Below are 12,116 nucleotides of genomic sequence, written 5' to 3' on the forward strand. Positions count from 1 at the left end.
GTGACGTAGGTATGGGCAGTGAGTTCTCCCGAGTTACCAAAGTGTACGCCACTTCCGCTGCGGCCTAGAGTGAGCTAATAGGCGAGAAGGGAAGATACAGTTACCAGGAGAGGTCAGGTACGGTTTGGAGGAGGTTGTGTGGGGCATGGCTAGTTATCGAAGGGCCTTCATTCTGCTCACGTGGTATCATGACTCGTTATTGGTTTCATACAGTAGTCAGCAAACTGTGTGGTGAAACTACAACTCCCAGCATGCGCTGTCAGGGCCCTCTGGACAGCTCAGCTTGTCAGGCACAGCATTGTGACCAGTTGCATATCTGACCTGAAACCTGACAGAGGCTGGGGGTCGTTTGTCTGTTGCCCAGAGCAACCAGTCACAGCACAGCTTTCATTTCTTATAGTGCTCTTTAAAAATGAAAGTTGTACTGTGATTGGTTTCAGAGGGCGAGAAAGACAGTTTTCATGACTTTTTACTAGTGGAGGTGATTGTGAGGTCCTGAATTGATGTGATGAGATCCTTTAAAGGGTTTCTGTCACCAGATTTAACCCTATTAAGCTAGCTGACATTAGCGATGTGCTAATGACAGCTAAACCTAACTAGCCTATTCCTACTTTTATCTATGCCCCCGTTACTCACAGAAACATAACTTTTATAATATGCTAATTAGCCTCTAGGTGCAGGGGGGGGGGGGGGGTGTTCCTGCTCCTAGAGGCTGCGTTCTCCCACCTTTGTCGCCTCCCTCCAAGTCCTGATTGACGGTGAAATCTTGCCCCATTCAGCGCATGCGCGGTGAAGGAATGTCGCTCGCAGACTGCCGGCCTCCTCTCCGTGCCTGCGCCGTTCAGTATTTCAGCAGAGCACAGGGCTGGCAGACAGATGTGAGCGCTGCCTGGCCCTGTCAATCAGGACTTGGAGGGAGGCGACAAAGGTGGGAGAACGAAGCCTCTAGGAGCAGGGGCAATGCCCCCCCCTGCTCCTAGAGGCTAATTAGCATATTATAAAAGTTAGATTTCTGTTGTAACGGGGGCATAGATAAAAGTAGGAATAGGCTAGTTAGGTTCAGCTGACATTAGCACATCGCTAATGTCAGCTAGCTTAATAGGGTTAAATCTGGTGACAGAATCCCTTTAAAGGGAGTCTGTCATCAGCATTTCACTTTTTTAACCCTTCCCATAGCTCCCTAGCATGCTTACTTTTAATAAAAACGTTACCTCTGGCATCAATCCTGGACTTATAGAACCATCAAAAACGATCTTTATAACTTATGCAAATGAGGGCTCGCAAGTGCCCAGGGGTGGCGTTACGCTCGTAGGTGCCCTGCTTGCTCAGCCTTTTCATTGCGTCCCCCCCCGCCCCTTCCTACCCTCCGCCCGCCCATCCTTTCCCTCTGACCGCCTTTCTACTAACTTGTTATTCCGCCGAGATCCCGCGCAGTCCGTTAGCCGGCGCATGCGCAATAGTTACTGTGATGCCGTACAAGGAATGGGCATCGCAGTGCGCATGCGCCGGCCGACGGACTGACTGCGCAGGCGCAGGATCTCGGCGGAATAACAAGTTAGTAGAAAGGCGGTCAGAGGGAAAGGATGGGCGGGCGGAGGGTAGGAAGGGGCAGGGGGACGCAATGAAAAGGCTGAGCAAGCAGGGCACCTACGAGTGTAACGCCACCCCTGGGCACTTGCGAGCCCTCATTTGCATAAGTTATAAAGATCGTTTTTGATGGTTCTATAAGTCCAGGATTGATGCCAGAGGTAACGTTTTTATTAAAATTAAGCATGCTAGGGAGCTATGGGAAGGGTTAAAAAAGTGAAATGCTGATGACAGACTCCCTTTAAATGACAATGGGGGAGGGGTGGTAATTGACTCGTCTGACCTGTGTTGTTATGGTCAGCCCCTTATACATACTTATTGGTGCAGTTATACTGATAAGGGGTTGTCAGTGCTGGTCCTGTGCATAGCGGTGCCACATCTGTCTCCTCACTTTGATCTTTGCTGTATATGTGGGTGTCCTTTACCCCAAGCTAATGCACCTAGACCAGTTCTTCCCAACCTTTGTGACATAGGGGACCTCCTGGAAAATGATCTTGTCCTTACATACCCCACATCTGTCCCATTCACACGGTACTTGCTCTATTCTGGGGAACCTCTAGACCAGGCATGGCCAACCTGTGGCTCTCCAGCTGTTGTAAAACTACAATTCCCATCATGCCCTGCTGTAGGCTGATAGCAGTTGGCAGTCTGGGCATGCTGGGAGTTGTAGTTTTGCAACATCTGGAGAGCCTCAGGTTGGCCATCCCTGCTCTAGACAGATCCCAGGTGACTTTGGCTGGGGAGGTATTGATCTACACATTCGCCATGGATGCTCTAAACGTTCGATTGTTTCTTTATTAACTTCTATGAAAGTACTTCTTGTCGGGCCCTTAAAGGTACAGCAACAGTAGTGGCCATGGATCGCAGGGGCATCGCAGTGTAGCTGTGATCCCAGAGAAATGAGTGGGGTCGCGAGTAACATGTGTGTGTGCTGCAGATGCGACCCCTGAAAAAAATTAAAAAAAATCAAGCAGAGTTGGATTTTTATGTGATCCCAGGGTCACAGTTGTGGCCCACATGAGACTCGCACACGACCAGTGTCGCCATGTAGCCTTACCCTAAAATGGTTAGGGTACTTTCACACTAGCGGTTTTCTTTTCTGGCATAGAGTTCCGTCCTAGGGGCTCAATACCGGAAAAGAACTGATTAGTTTTATCCTAATGCATTCTGAATGGAGAGCAATCCGTTCAGGATGTCTTCAGTTCAGTCTTTTTGACTGATCAGGACGGAGATAATACCGCAGCATGCTACGGTTTTATCTCCGGCCCAAAAAACTGAACACTTGCCGGAATTTCTTTCCATAGGAATGTATTAGTGCTGGATCCGGCATTCAAAATACCGCAATGCCGAATCCGTCCTTCCAGTCTGCGCATGCGCAGACCGAAAAAGATGTGAGAAAAATAAATGCCGGATCAGTTTTTCCAGATGACACCGGAAAGACGGATCCAGCATTTCAATGCATTTGTAAGACGGATCAGGATCCTGATCAGTCTGACAAATGCCATCAGTTTGCATGCGTTTTGACGGAACTGCCTGCCGGAATCCTCTGCCGCAAGTGTGAAAGTAGCCTTATGTGGGAAATAATTATCATGATCTCCAGAGCTCCCATAGAAATGAATGGACGGGATGATCACATGCCTGAGCAGTTACTCTTTTAATTTTGGGGAGGGCGCTCCACGTTCTCCTGATCATGGGCTGTCCCAGTGGTAGGACCTCCACCGTGTGTGTGGTGGTTATTAGGTCATTGCACTGTGGAGATAGATAGATATTGTGTCTGATGGGATCAGTAGTGCTTTGTGTATTCTGGAGGAGGACATCACTCTCTGGCACCACCTGTCCCCAGTCTTTTGGCCATTGACCCCTCTAGGCAGGGGTCATGATATTTTAAGCCCCACATTCTGTATTTGGATGTGAGATGCTGTGTAATCATTTCCAGTCCCATTGCCTCCCAGCTCCAGTTCTTTACTGTGCCCGCTCTTAACCCAACTTACTCTATGGCTGCACCCAGGGGTTATCAGTCTGGCACTCCCTGTATGTTCACATCCCCCTCCATTTACAGTCTTGCTCAGCTGCCCGCTCCCACAATATGGCTTGTTTGTTGCCTATATAGCATAGACTGCAGAGGGAGGATCAGAAAAGCGTGCCACCCTCGTTCATATTTTCCCCATGGTCATTTAACATGTTTACTATATGCAGGTGCCCATAGACACCAGTGATTGCATGACACTTTGCCAGAAACCGTGCCATCTCGGTCTACGAGGCTGTGTTTTGTATTGCAGTATTCAGCTGACTGGGACTGAGCTGCAATACCAGGCGCAGCCTATGGACAAGGGTGGCTCTGTTTCTGAGCGGAAAAAAAAGCAGAAAGCCATGATTTTCTAATCTCATTCAACCCCTACTACAACAATCATGTGTTAAGATCCTTATAAGTAATGCAAGAATGCCCGGATTATGGAAAATTGGTCTCCAGTGGCTGCTTGTCAGGACATGCTGGGAGTTGTAGTTTTGCAACAGCTGGAGAGCCCTTCTATAGGTTGGAGACCATTAAGATGATCAGATATGTTTATTGCAAGCAGCATTTTTTTAAGGTGCAGCAAACGGGTTAATATTTGCTAGGATTTATTGCTTTCAGGCTCCTTTGAGAGCAATACTGGAAGAACGTTCCCCCGGCACGACTGACCTTCTCTCCAGATCCCAGTACGTGGACAATGAGGATGTATGGGAATTTGCAGCAAGGGTGTTATGTAGGACACAGTGCGACACAAAGGGATTTTCTCGTAAGCAGATTACAGTACAGCAAGGGCTTAACACATAGCGCTCCTCGCCGTCATAATTCAAATGTTCTCCTTCTTAAAGTCTCCTTTCCCCCTTTTCAATCAGATGGAATCCTTGGGGGAAGCTGCAGTGGGCCATGCATCGTGGCCGGTGTGGGGAAAATGTAGCATTACATGGCAGTCATTCAAATGAACACCCCTGTGATATTCATATATTCTAATAGGAATTAGAGGGGTTATCCGTGGCTGAAAATGCCCCTCACACTGATTTTACTTACCTGCTCCCTGCACTGCTCCCCGCACGGTGGTGATGCTCGTCCCCGTCACCGCCTCCCATTGGCTGGCTATCCCCTGACACGTGATGTTTTCATCTGCACGCGGGCACCAGGTAAGTAGAATCGGTGTGAGGGGCCCAGTCATATTGGGGGGGGGGGGGGGGCATTTCAAGCCTTGGAAAACCCTTTTAGGGGGGCATTCCATCTTGTAGACATTGCTGACCTATCCTCTGGATATGTCATTATCAGTTCGGTGGGGGTCCCACCTACCAGCTCTTTTCAGCAGCTGCCAATACTGGAGGCTGTGCAGTGGACGGACCAGAAGCAGAAGGCTCCGTCCACTGTGTAGTGACTGTCCTGCCGGTCCCATTCAAGTGAAGTTCGCTGACCACTACACAATGGACGGAGCCTTCTGCTTCCACTCCACCCACTGTTGAATTTCCAGTTACCGACGAAAGCAGCTCATTGGTGGGGGTGCCGGGTCTCTGACCCCCATGGATCTGATGTTGATCAGCATAAGTCATTAGTATCTAAAAGCTGGGTTACCCCTTTAATCTGGCCATACACATTAAGGCCTTATGCACACGTCCGTGGAACACGGACCATGAGATACCGGCCTGGAGCGCACAGCGTCATTGGTTGCTATGACGCCGTGTGCTTCGTGCCGCCCCTGCTGTACAGTACAGTACAGCGGCACGAAGCACACGGCATCATAGCAACCAATGACGCCGTGCGCTCCTGCACTCAGCAGGAATCCAGGCCGGTATCTCGCGGTCTGTGTTCCACGGACGTTTGCATGAGGCTTTAGACGTGTATCAGTCAAACCCACAAGTCTACTGTGTATGGTGTCTAACTCTTCCAATCGCTGATATTAGGGAAGATAAGAGTCGGGCACATTGGATTCAATTGTCTGACCCTTTTTCTAGAGGGGAGATAAACTTTCTCCCCTCTCTCCATTCACTGGGCATGCATGGTCAGCCGAGCATGCATAGTTATGGGAGGATCCGGAGAGATGGCCTTTGGCCGAATGAGTGTTCATCTGACCGGTGTCTGTGTATGGCCATCTTTAGTTTGAGACAACCTGTTTAAGGCCATCGGGTGTCTTTTGGAAAGCTAGGGCTCTCTTCCAATTACCACAGGTGTATTAATCCAGCTTTCTCACATTCCTGAACCTAAGCGTGCAGTAGTCCCGTCTCAGAAACAGAAAAGGAATATGAAAGGAACACGTTGAATCATCTCAATAAAACTTTCTGCTTCTTTCTAATATATCATTTTCAAGATCCCTGCTTTCAGTCATTGAATGGGCTTTTATAAGAGACAGTTGTGCTTCATTGTGATAAGATGTTCACCAGTGTCTATTGGGATCTTTTTTTCTCTCTCTGGTGATACACAGTGAATGTTTTTATTCCTTGCCCTTCTACCTCCTGATGCTTCCATTCAGTGACAGCAGGCCAAGATATTGAACATGTTGAAAAATTGGTACACAGTGTATTAGAAAGTTGCTTAATTCTGTTTGGTCAACATCAACAACAGCTTATATGTTCCCTTTCTTTCCTTGCAGAGCGTGAAAATGTTGTCCTGTCCTCGCCTGCTAGTCGCACTCCTCCTCTTCCTGGTCGCCAGCTCCAATGCCAAGTTCCAGGAGTTTGATGATGGTGATGATGTGGCTGAATATGATGACAATGACTTTGCTGAGTTTGAAGACACAGCGGATGAGATGACCACGGAGCGCCCACCGCACCAGCAGCACCCACCTGATGAGGAAGAGGAGCAGGAGGAGGAGGATGATGATGAGGAAGCCACAGTAGAGGTGGAGGGACAGGATGAGTTCGAACTGGACGCTGAAGAACAGGTAATCACTCGTGCACCTAATCGATGTTCACACCTTTAATGGTCTCCGTCTCTGTATAAATGGCATCAACATTTGCCAGCAATTGCTGCACACATAGTGGTTGCCACTCTTCTTTTTCTCCCTACCCATTACAGCGTCCCTATTGGAGCATTGCCAATAAGTCTTCATACACTGGAGCACTACCAGTAAGTCTCCATACAGGGTTGGTCTTTTTAAGGAGATTCAGTACCCTGCCTAAGCTGCTTCCAAGGCATCACACTGAGCCATCCAGAATCCTACTCCGTACTGATTAGGGGCAAGCACCCAGAAACAGCTGACTACGGATGAATATCTGGCTTGGCCATAATCCCTTGTCAAATCCCAAGACTTGTTGGAAAGTCGCATCTTGACTCATAGAGAGGCACTTCCAACCAGTGGCGCCGGTGAGATGATTCTCTTTCATTGGAGATACCGCTTTAAAGAGAACCTGTCACCAGGATTTAGTGTATAGAGCTGGGGACATGGGCTGCTAGATGGCCACTAGCACATCTGCAATACCCAGTCCCCACAGCTCTCTGCGCTTTTATTGTGTTAAAAAACAGTTTTGATCCATATGCAAATGACCTGATATGAGTCCTGTATCCGGAGATGAGTCAAGCGGAAAGGAGCCCAGCACCGCCCCGCGTCCTCCGAATCTCCTCCTTGCTGGCTGACGTCACAGACCTGGAGCGCCGAAATCTCGCGATGTGCGAGCTAGCGCATGCGTAGTTCGTTCCCTGTGCTGATGCCAGTACAGGGAATGAACATGATGCCGACACTGCGCATGCGCTAGCTCGCGCAACGCGAGATTTCGGCGCTCCAGCTCTGACGTCAGCCAGCAAGGAGGAGATTCGGAGGACGCGGGGCGGTGCTGGGCTCCTTTCCGCTTGACTCATCTCCGGATACAGGACTCATATCAGGTCATTTGCATATGGATCAAAACTGTTTTTTAACACAATAAAAGCGCAGAGAGCTGTGGGGACTGGGTATTGCAGATGTGCTAGTGGCCATCTAGCAGCCCATGTCCCCAGCTCTATGCACTAAATCCTGGTGACAGGTTCTCTTTAAATACTGCTTCTCTATGTAAGTCTAAAAGCAGTACCATCTGAACTGAAGAATATTTGGATGAACGTGGCTATAGGGTTACTTCTATGCTAAAAAGATCTGGAACTGTGGTTAGAGAGTCGAATGTAAAATATGTTTCTAGTGAAATCTGATTAATATGGCAATCATGGATCACCATTACCATTGTAATATCTAGTAAAGTATTATTTTTTTTTTTTTTTTTTTTACAGTGCTGCATTTTTGGATCCTTTTATTTTTTTTCTAAATTGCAGTGAAACGGAGGCATAAACATTGATGTGAATCCACCCTTAGCCTTGTGGTCCTTTGCTGCACTGAGGGTCAAGTCTGCCTTGTGTTGAGGATATAAGTACTATGACATATACCTGTGCCACTAAAGCATGGTGCCACTAAAATTAGAGTTCCCTAATGTTAATCGACAGCTTCCAAGTTCTACCTTATTTAGGGAGGGGCATTAATTTTTTTTATTTTCTGTCCCACAGGAGAGCGACAATGATGAGCCATACGATGATGAAGAGTTTGAAGGCTATCCAGACAAAATAGACCCAGGAAGCCCCAATAGAAACAAGGAGCCAATCACCATTGTAGATGTAAGTTCAGGGAATTACGGGTATGTTCACACGTGGCTGATACGCATACAGCAAATCTATACCGTTCTGGCAGAGGATCTCAATACCGGAATTATGCAGATCAGTTTTGATTTTGCACATCAGGATGCATCCATTCTCCGTCGCTAAATACATTGAGATACAATGAGTGACCGATCCGTTTTTTTTAGGCTACAAAAAAACCCAGATCTATCACCATTGACTTACCGTATATTGTTTTCAGCGCCAGATCCATTTTTTCCGATTTTTATGACTGGACACAAACTGGAATGCTGCCGGAACGGAAGACATTCTGATGCATCCTGAACAGATTTCTTTCCATTCAGAATGCATGGGGACAAAATGGAAAAGTTTTTTTTCCGGTATTGAGATCCTCTGCCATATCTCAATACTGGAAAACAACAACACGTGTGGAAGTAGCCTTACAATAGCAGCAAAGTGGATGAGAGCATAGCTTGACCACCAGTGTGGCTTTTAAATCAGTAGTTTGTCAATTTATGCTGCTGATATCCATTGCAGGTTTCACTGCATAGTGTGAAATCCACAGGAAATCTGCATGTAACACACGTGTATTTTTCTATCAATTCAGTGCAGATTTTGCTACGGAAATGACCTGCGCGGCCTTACCCTTAAATAGATTTTTTTTTGGGCATTATTCTGGTTTTCATGTTATATTTTATCACACTCTTACAGGTCCCTGCCCATCTGCAGAACAGCTGGGAGAGCTATTACATGGAAATCCTCATGGTAACAGGGCTCCTGGCATACATCATGAACTACATTATTGGCAAGAATAAGAACAGCCGTCTAGCACAGGCCTGGTTCAATTCTCACCGTGAACTGCTGGAGAGTAACTTCTCTCTCGTGGGTAAGTGCCAGGCCTTAATAGGGTTGTCCCACCATGAAAACCTGTCACAAATCCACAGGTAAGTATTTATTCACTGGGGAGTCCACCAAGTAGGACCGAAACCGATCAGGAGAAAGAAGGTCTCTGAGTACCCAGGTGAATAGAGCGACTCTCACGTATGCCCACTTCCTCACCATTCTTCTGTATCATGTAGCTAATCGAGAAGTTGTGTGGGTTGTCAGGTTAGCAACTACATAGAAGCATATAGAGGTGAATGGGTGGGGTTAGCCAGGTTTGAGAGCCGCCAGAGGTGCAGCTATGTATTATGTAGTCACCCATTGACCAGCCAGCTTTTTGTTCAACTAGTGAAAGGCTGAAACCTGCTAAAATGTTCCTCCTCTTATTGCAGGGGATGACGGGACAAGTAAGGATGCAGTGAGCACTGGGAAGCTGAACCAGGAGAACGAGCACATCTACAACCTATGGTGCTCAGGGCGTCTGTGCTGCGAGGGCATGCTGATTCAACTCAAGGTGCTGTCATTATCCTGCTGATACTATTCATTTGAACAGAACTGACTGCTGCTTGGTATATTCTCCTTTGTTACCCAAAACTATAGTTTGTTAGTATTACTGGGGTTAAAGTGCATTTGTCATGATACTGGTGGGTCACCTACATGGTGCCCCTAGTTAAACCAGTGGGCAGTTTAGGCTGATGCAACCTGCTTTTAGTCCTTTTCATCTTCATCAATGTTTCAGCCACATCTGACCTTTGTCAAGCCACAATTACATAATTGTATGTAGAAAGTGAACGCTTCAAATTCCCATGGATACAAAATGCACAAAGGGGAAGATTTATCATCACCCTGTGCCAGAAATGTGGCGTTAAAAAGTCGCATGGTATGAATCGACATTCTTTCCTTGAAACCTTACAATTGCCAAAACTAACTAATGAACAAAACTTAATGCTTAATAAAGATATCACAGAACTAGAAGTCCAAAATGCTATCAAACAAATGAAAAATGGAAAAGCACCAGGCTCAGACGGTTACACAGGAGAATTTTACTAAATACTAAAAGATGATATCACACCAACACTCACTATGCTCTTTAACAACATACTACACACAGGCAAATTACCGCTGCCTTCTAATATTGCTCAGATAAAATGACTACCAAAAATAAGCAAAGACCCAACAATTCCTGGATCATACAGACCGATTTCTCTAATAGACCAAGATATTGAAATAATATCCCAAATAATGGCAGATAGACTAGCCTCTCTGATGCCTAAACTTATTGAACCTGCAAAAGTTGGATTCATCAAAGGACGAGCAGCAGTCACCAACATTGATAGGTTTTAACTATATTATACAGAACTAAGCACTGTCCCCGACCAGATGAACATCCAACATTAATGACCTAAGATGCTGAAAAAGCATTTGACAATATAAAGGTGGTCCTGGCTGGGGGCAGTGCTCGACAAAATGAACATACAGAACAACTTTACAAAACTTCTCAACTGCCTTTATTTAAAACCCATGGCCGGAATACACACGCCAGGGTTCTTATCTCCCACATTCCAGTTCTATAAAGGAACAAGGCAGGGATGTCCCCTATCCCCACTTCTATTTGATTTGGCCATAGAACCATTAGCAAGATCATTAGAAGAATCAGAACTATACAAGGGAATCAATATTGACAAAAAAGAAGTAAAACTAGCGATGTTCGCAGATGACATATTATTTATGTCTCAACCACAAAAACAATTAAAGAAAGTACTGACACATTCAAGACTTTGGTAAAATAGCAGGATTCTATATGAACATATCTAGAAAGTGAATTATTAGAACTAAAAAATCCCAAATCTGAACAGTTCTGGTGTCCGAAAGGCATAAATCTAAAACCAGTATCCACACACATCACACAAAAATTGGACGTACCCCTGACACAATTTATTAATTAAACTACCCCCCCTCCCTTATTCAAAAAAATAACAGAAGAATTACAAAAATGGGAACATTTACCACCATCATTAATGGGATGATGTCAACTATTAAAAATTATAACTTTTCCATAATTATTATATCCACTTCAAACCATCCCTAGATTATTAAAACATACAGATATAACAAACATTAACAAAATGTTCACAAAATTTCTATGTCAAAGCAAAAAAAAAAAAAAAAATTGCACTACAAAAACTGTTACCAAAAGAGGAAGGAGGTAGGAGGAATAAACCTCTCGAAGATCCGAAACTACAATATTGTTACAGACTGGTTACAGGACTCTCAGCATTACTCCAACACTCCTTTAGAGGAAGCATTAATGGCTCCAGAAAATCTAAAAAGTCTCTTACACACAAAATACACCTACTGGCCGACCATAGCAAAGGGATCGATAGTCCTAAGTGACACATTGGTAACCTGGAAAGAGCTCCGAAAAATACACAAACTACCGTATCTCTGATCTAAACACTTGCCACTATGGAACCACATAGAATTTACTCCTGGAAAAGACAGCCCGTTATTTAAAGAAAAGGGAATCCACGCAGCGGGTCAACTAATGCATGAATCTGAAAAAAAAAATGGCTAACAGAAAAAAGAAATAAAAATGAAATATAACCTAAAAACTAACCAGTTCCTCACCTACGCACAAATATCCTCTGTTCTCCAATCTCGATAAAGAAGCTGCAGAAACAACATTTGATCTTTTACTGAAAACACCTCAAAATCATCCATCAATTTCAAACCTATATAAAAACTTACAAAAATCTCTATTCACATGCACATATCCAAAAACTTTTTAAGACATGGGCCCTTCAGCTTTCAGATGAAAGCATACAAAAAAATATTAGAAGGATGGTCAAAAGTCAGAAATAAACATTCTTCAAAATAATACATAAAGCATATCTAGGATTTAACATCCCAAAAAATGATAAAAATCCAAAAAGAATAACAAACTGTCCTAAATGTAACTCCTCAAACACAGACCTATAACACGGATTATGGAAGTGCAGCAACATTCAAGACTTCTGGCAAAACATCCAACAATAATGGATAGAATAGATACATT

General features: G+C 45.1%; 1 protein-coding gene across 2 annotated transcripts in view; it reads left to right on the plus strand.

Moving 5' to 3' along the window:
- Nucleotides 1–5: 5 nt before the first annotated feature.
- Nucleotides 6–12,116, plus strand: part of CCDC47 (coiled-coil domain containing 47) — a 28,948-nt gene continuing 16,837 nt past the window's right edge. Inside the window, exons 1-5 of one of the 2 annotated variants that reach the window (XM_040438879.1) lie at nt 6–117; nt 6,198–6,488; nt 8,072–8,179; nt 8,891–9,065; nt 9,454–9,575. In XM_040438879.1, coding sequence (XP_040294813.1) covers nt 6,207–6,488; nt 8,072–8,179; nt 8,891–9,065; nt 9,454–9,575 — 687 coding nt within the window. In that variant the 5' untranslated portion in view covers nt 6–117; nt 6,198–6,206. The remainder of the gene's footprint in view (nt 118–6,197; nt 6,489–8,071; nt 8,180–8,890; nt 9,066–9,453; nt 9,576–12,116) is intronic. The other variant, XM_040438880.1, reaches the window with a different exon arrangement.

This window comes from Bufo bufo, chromosome 6 (genome assembly GCF_905171765.1).
Source record: "Bufo bufo chromosome 6, aBufBuf1.1, whole genome shotgun sequence".
In the NCBI taxonomy this organism is placed as follows: domain Eukaryota; kingdom Metazoa; phylum Chordata; class Amphibia; order Anura; family Bufonidae; genus Bufo; species Bufo bufo.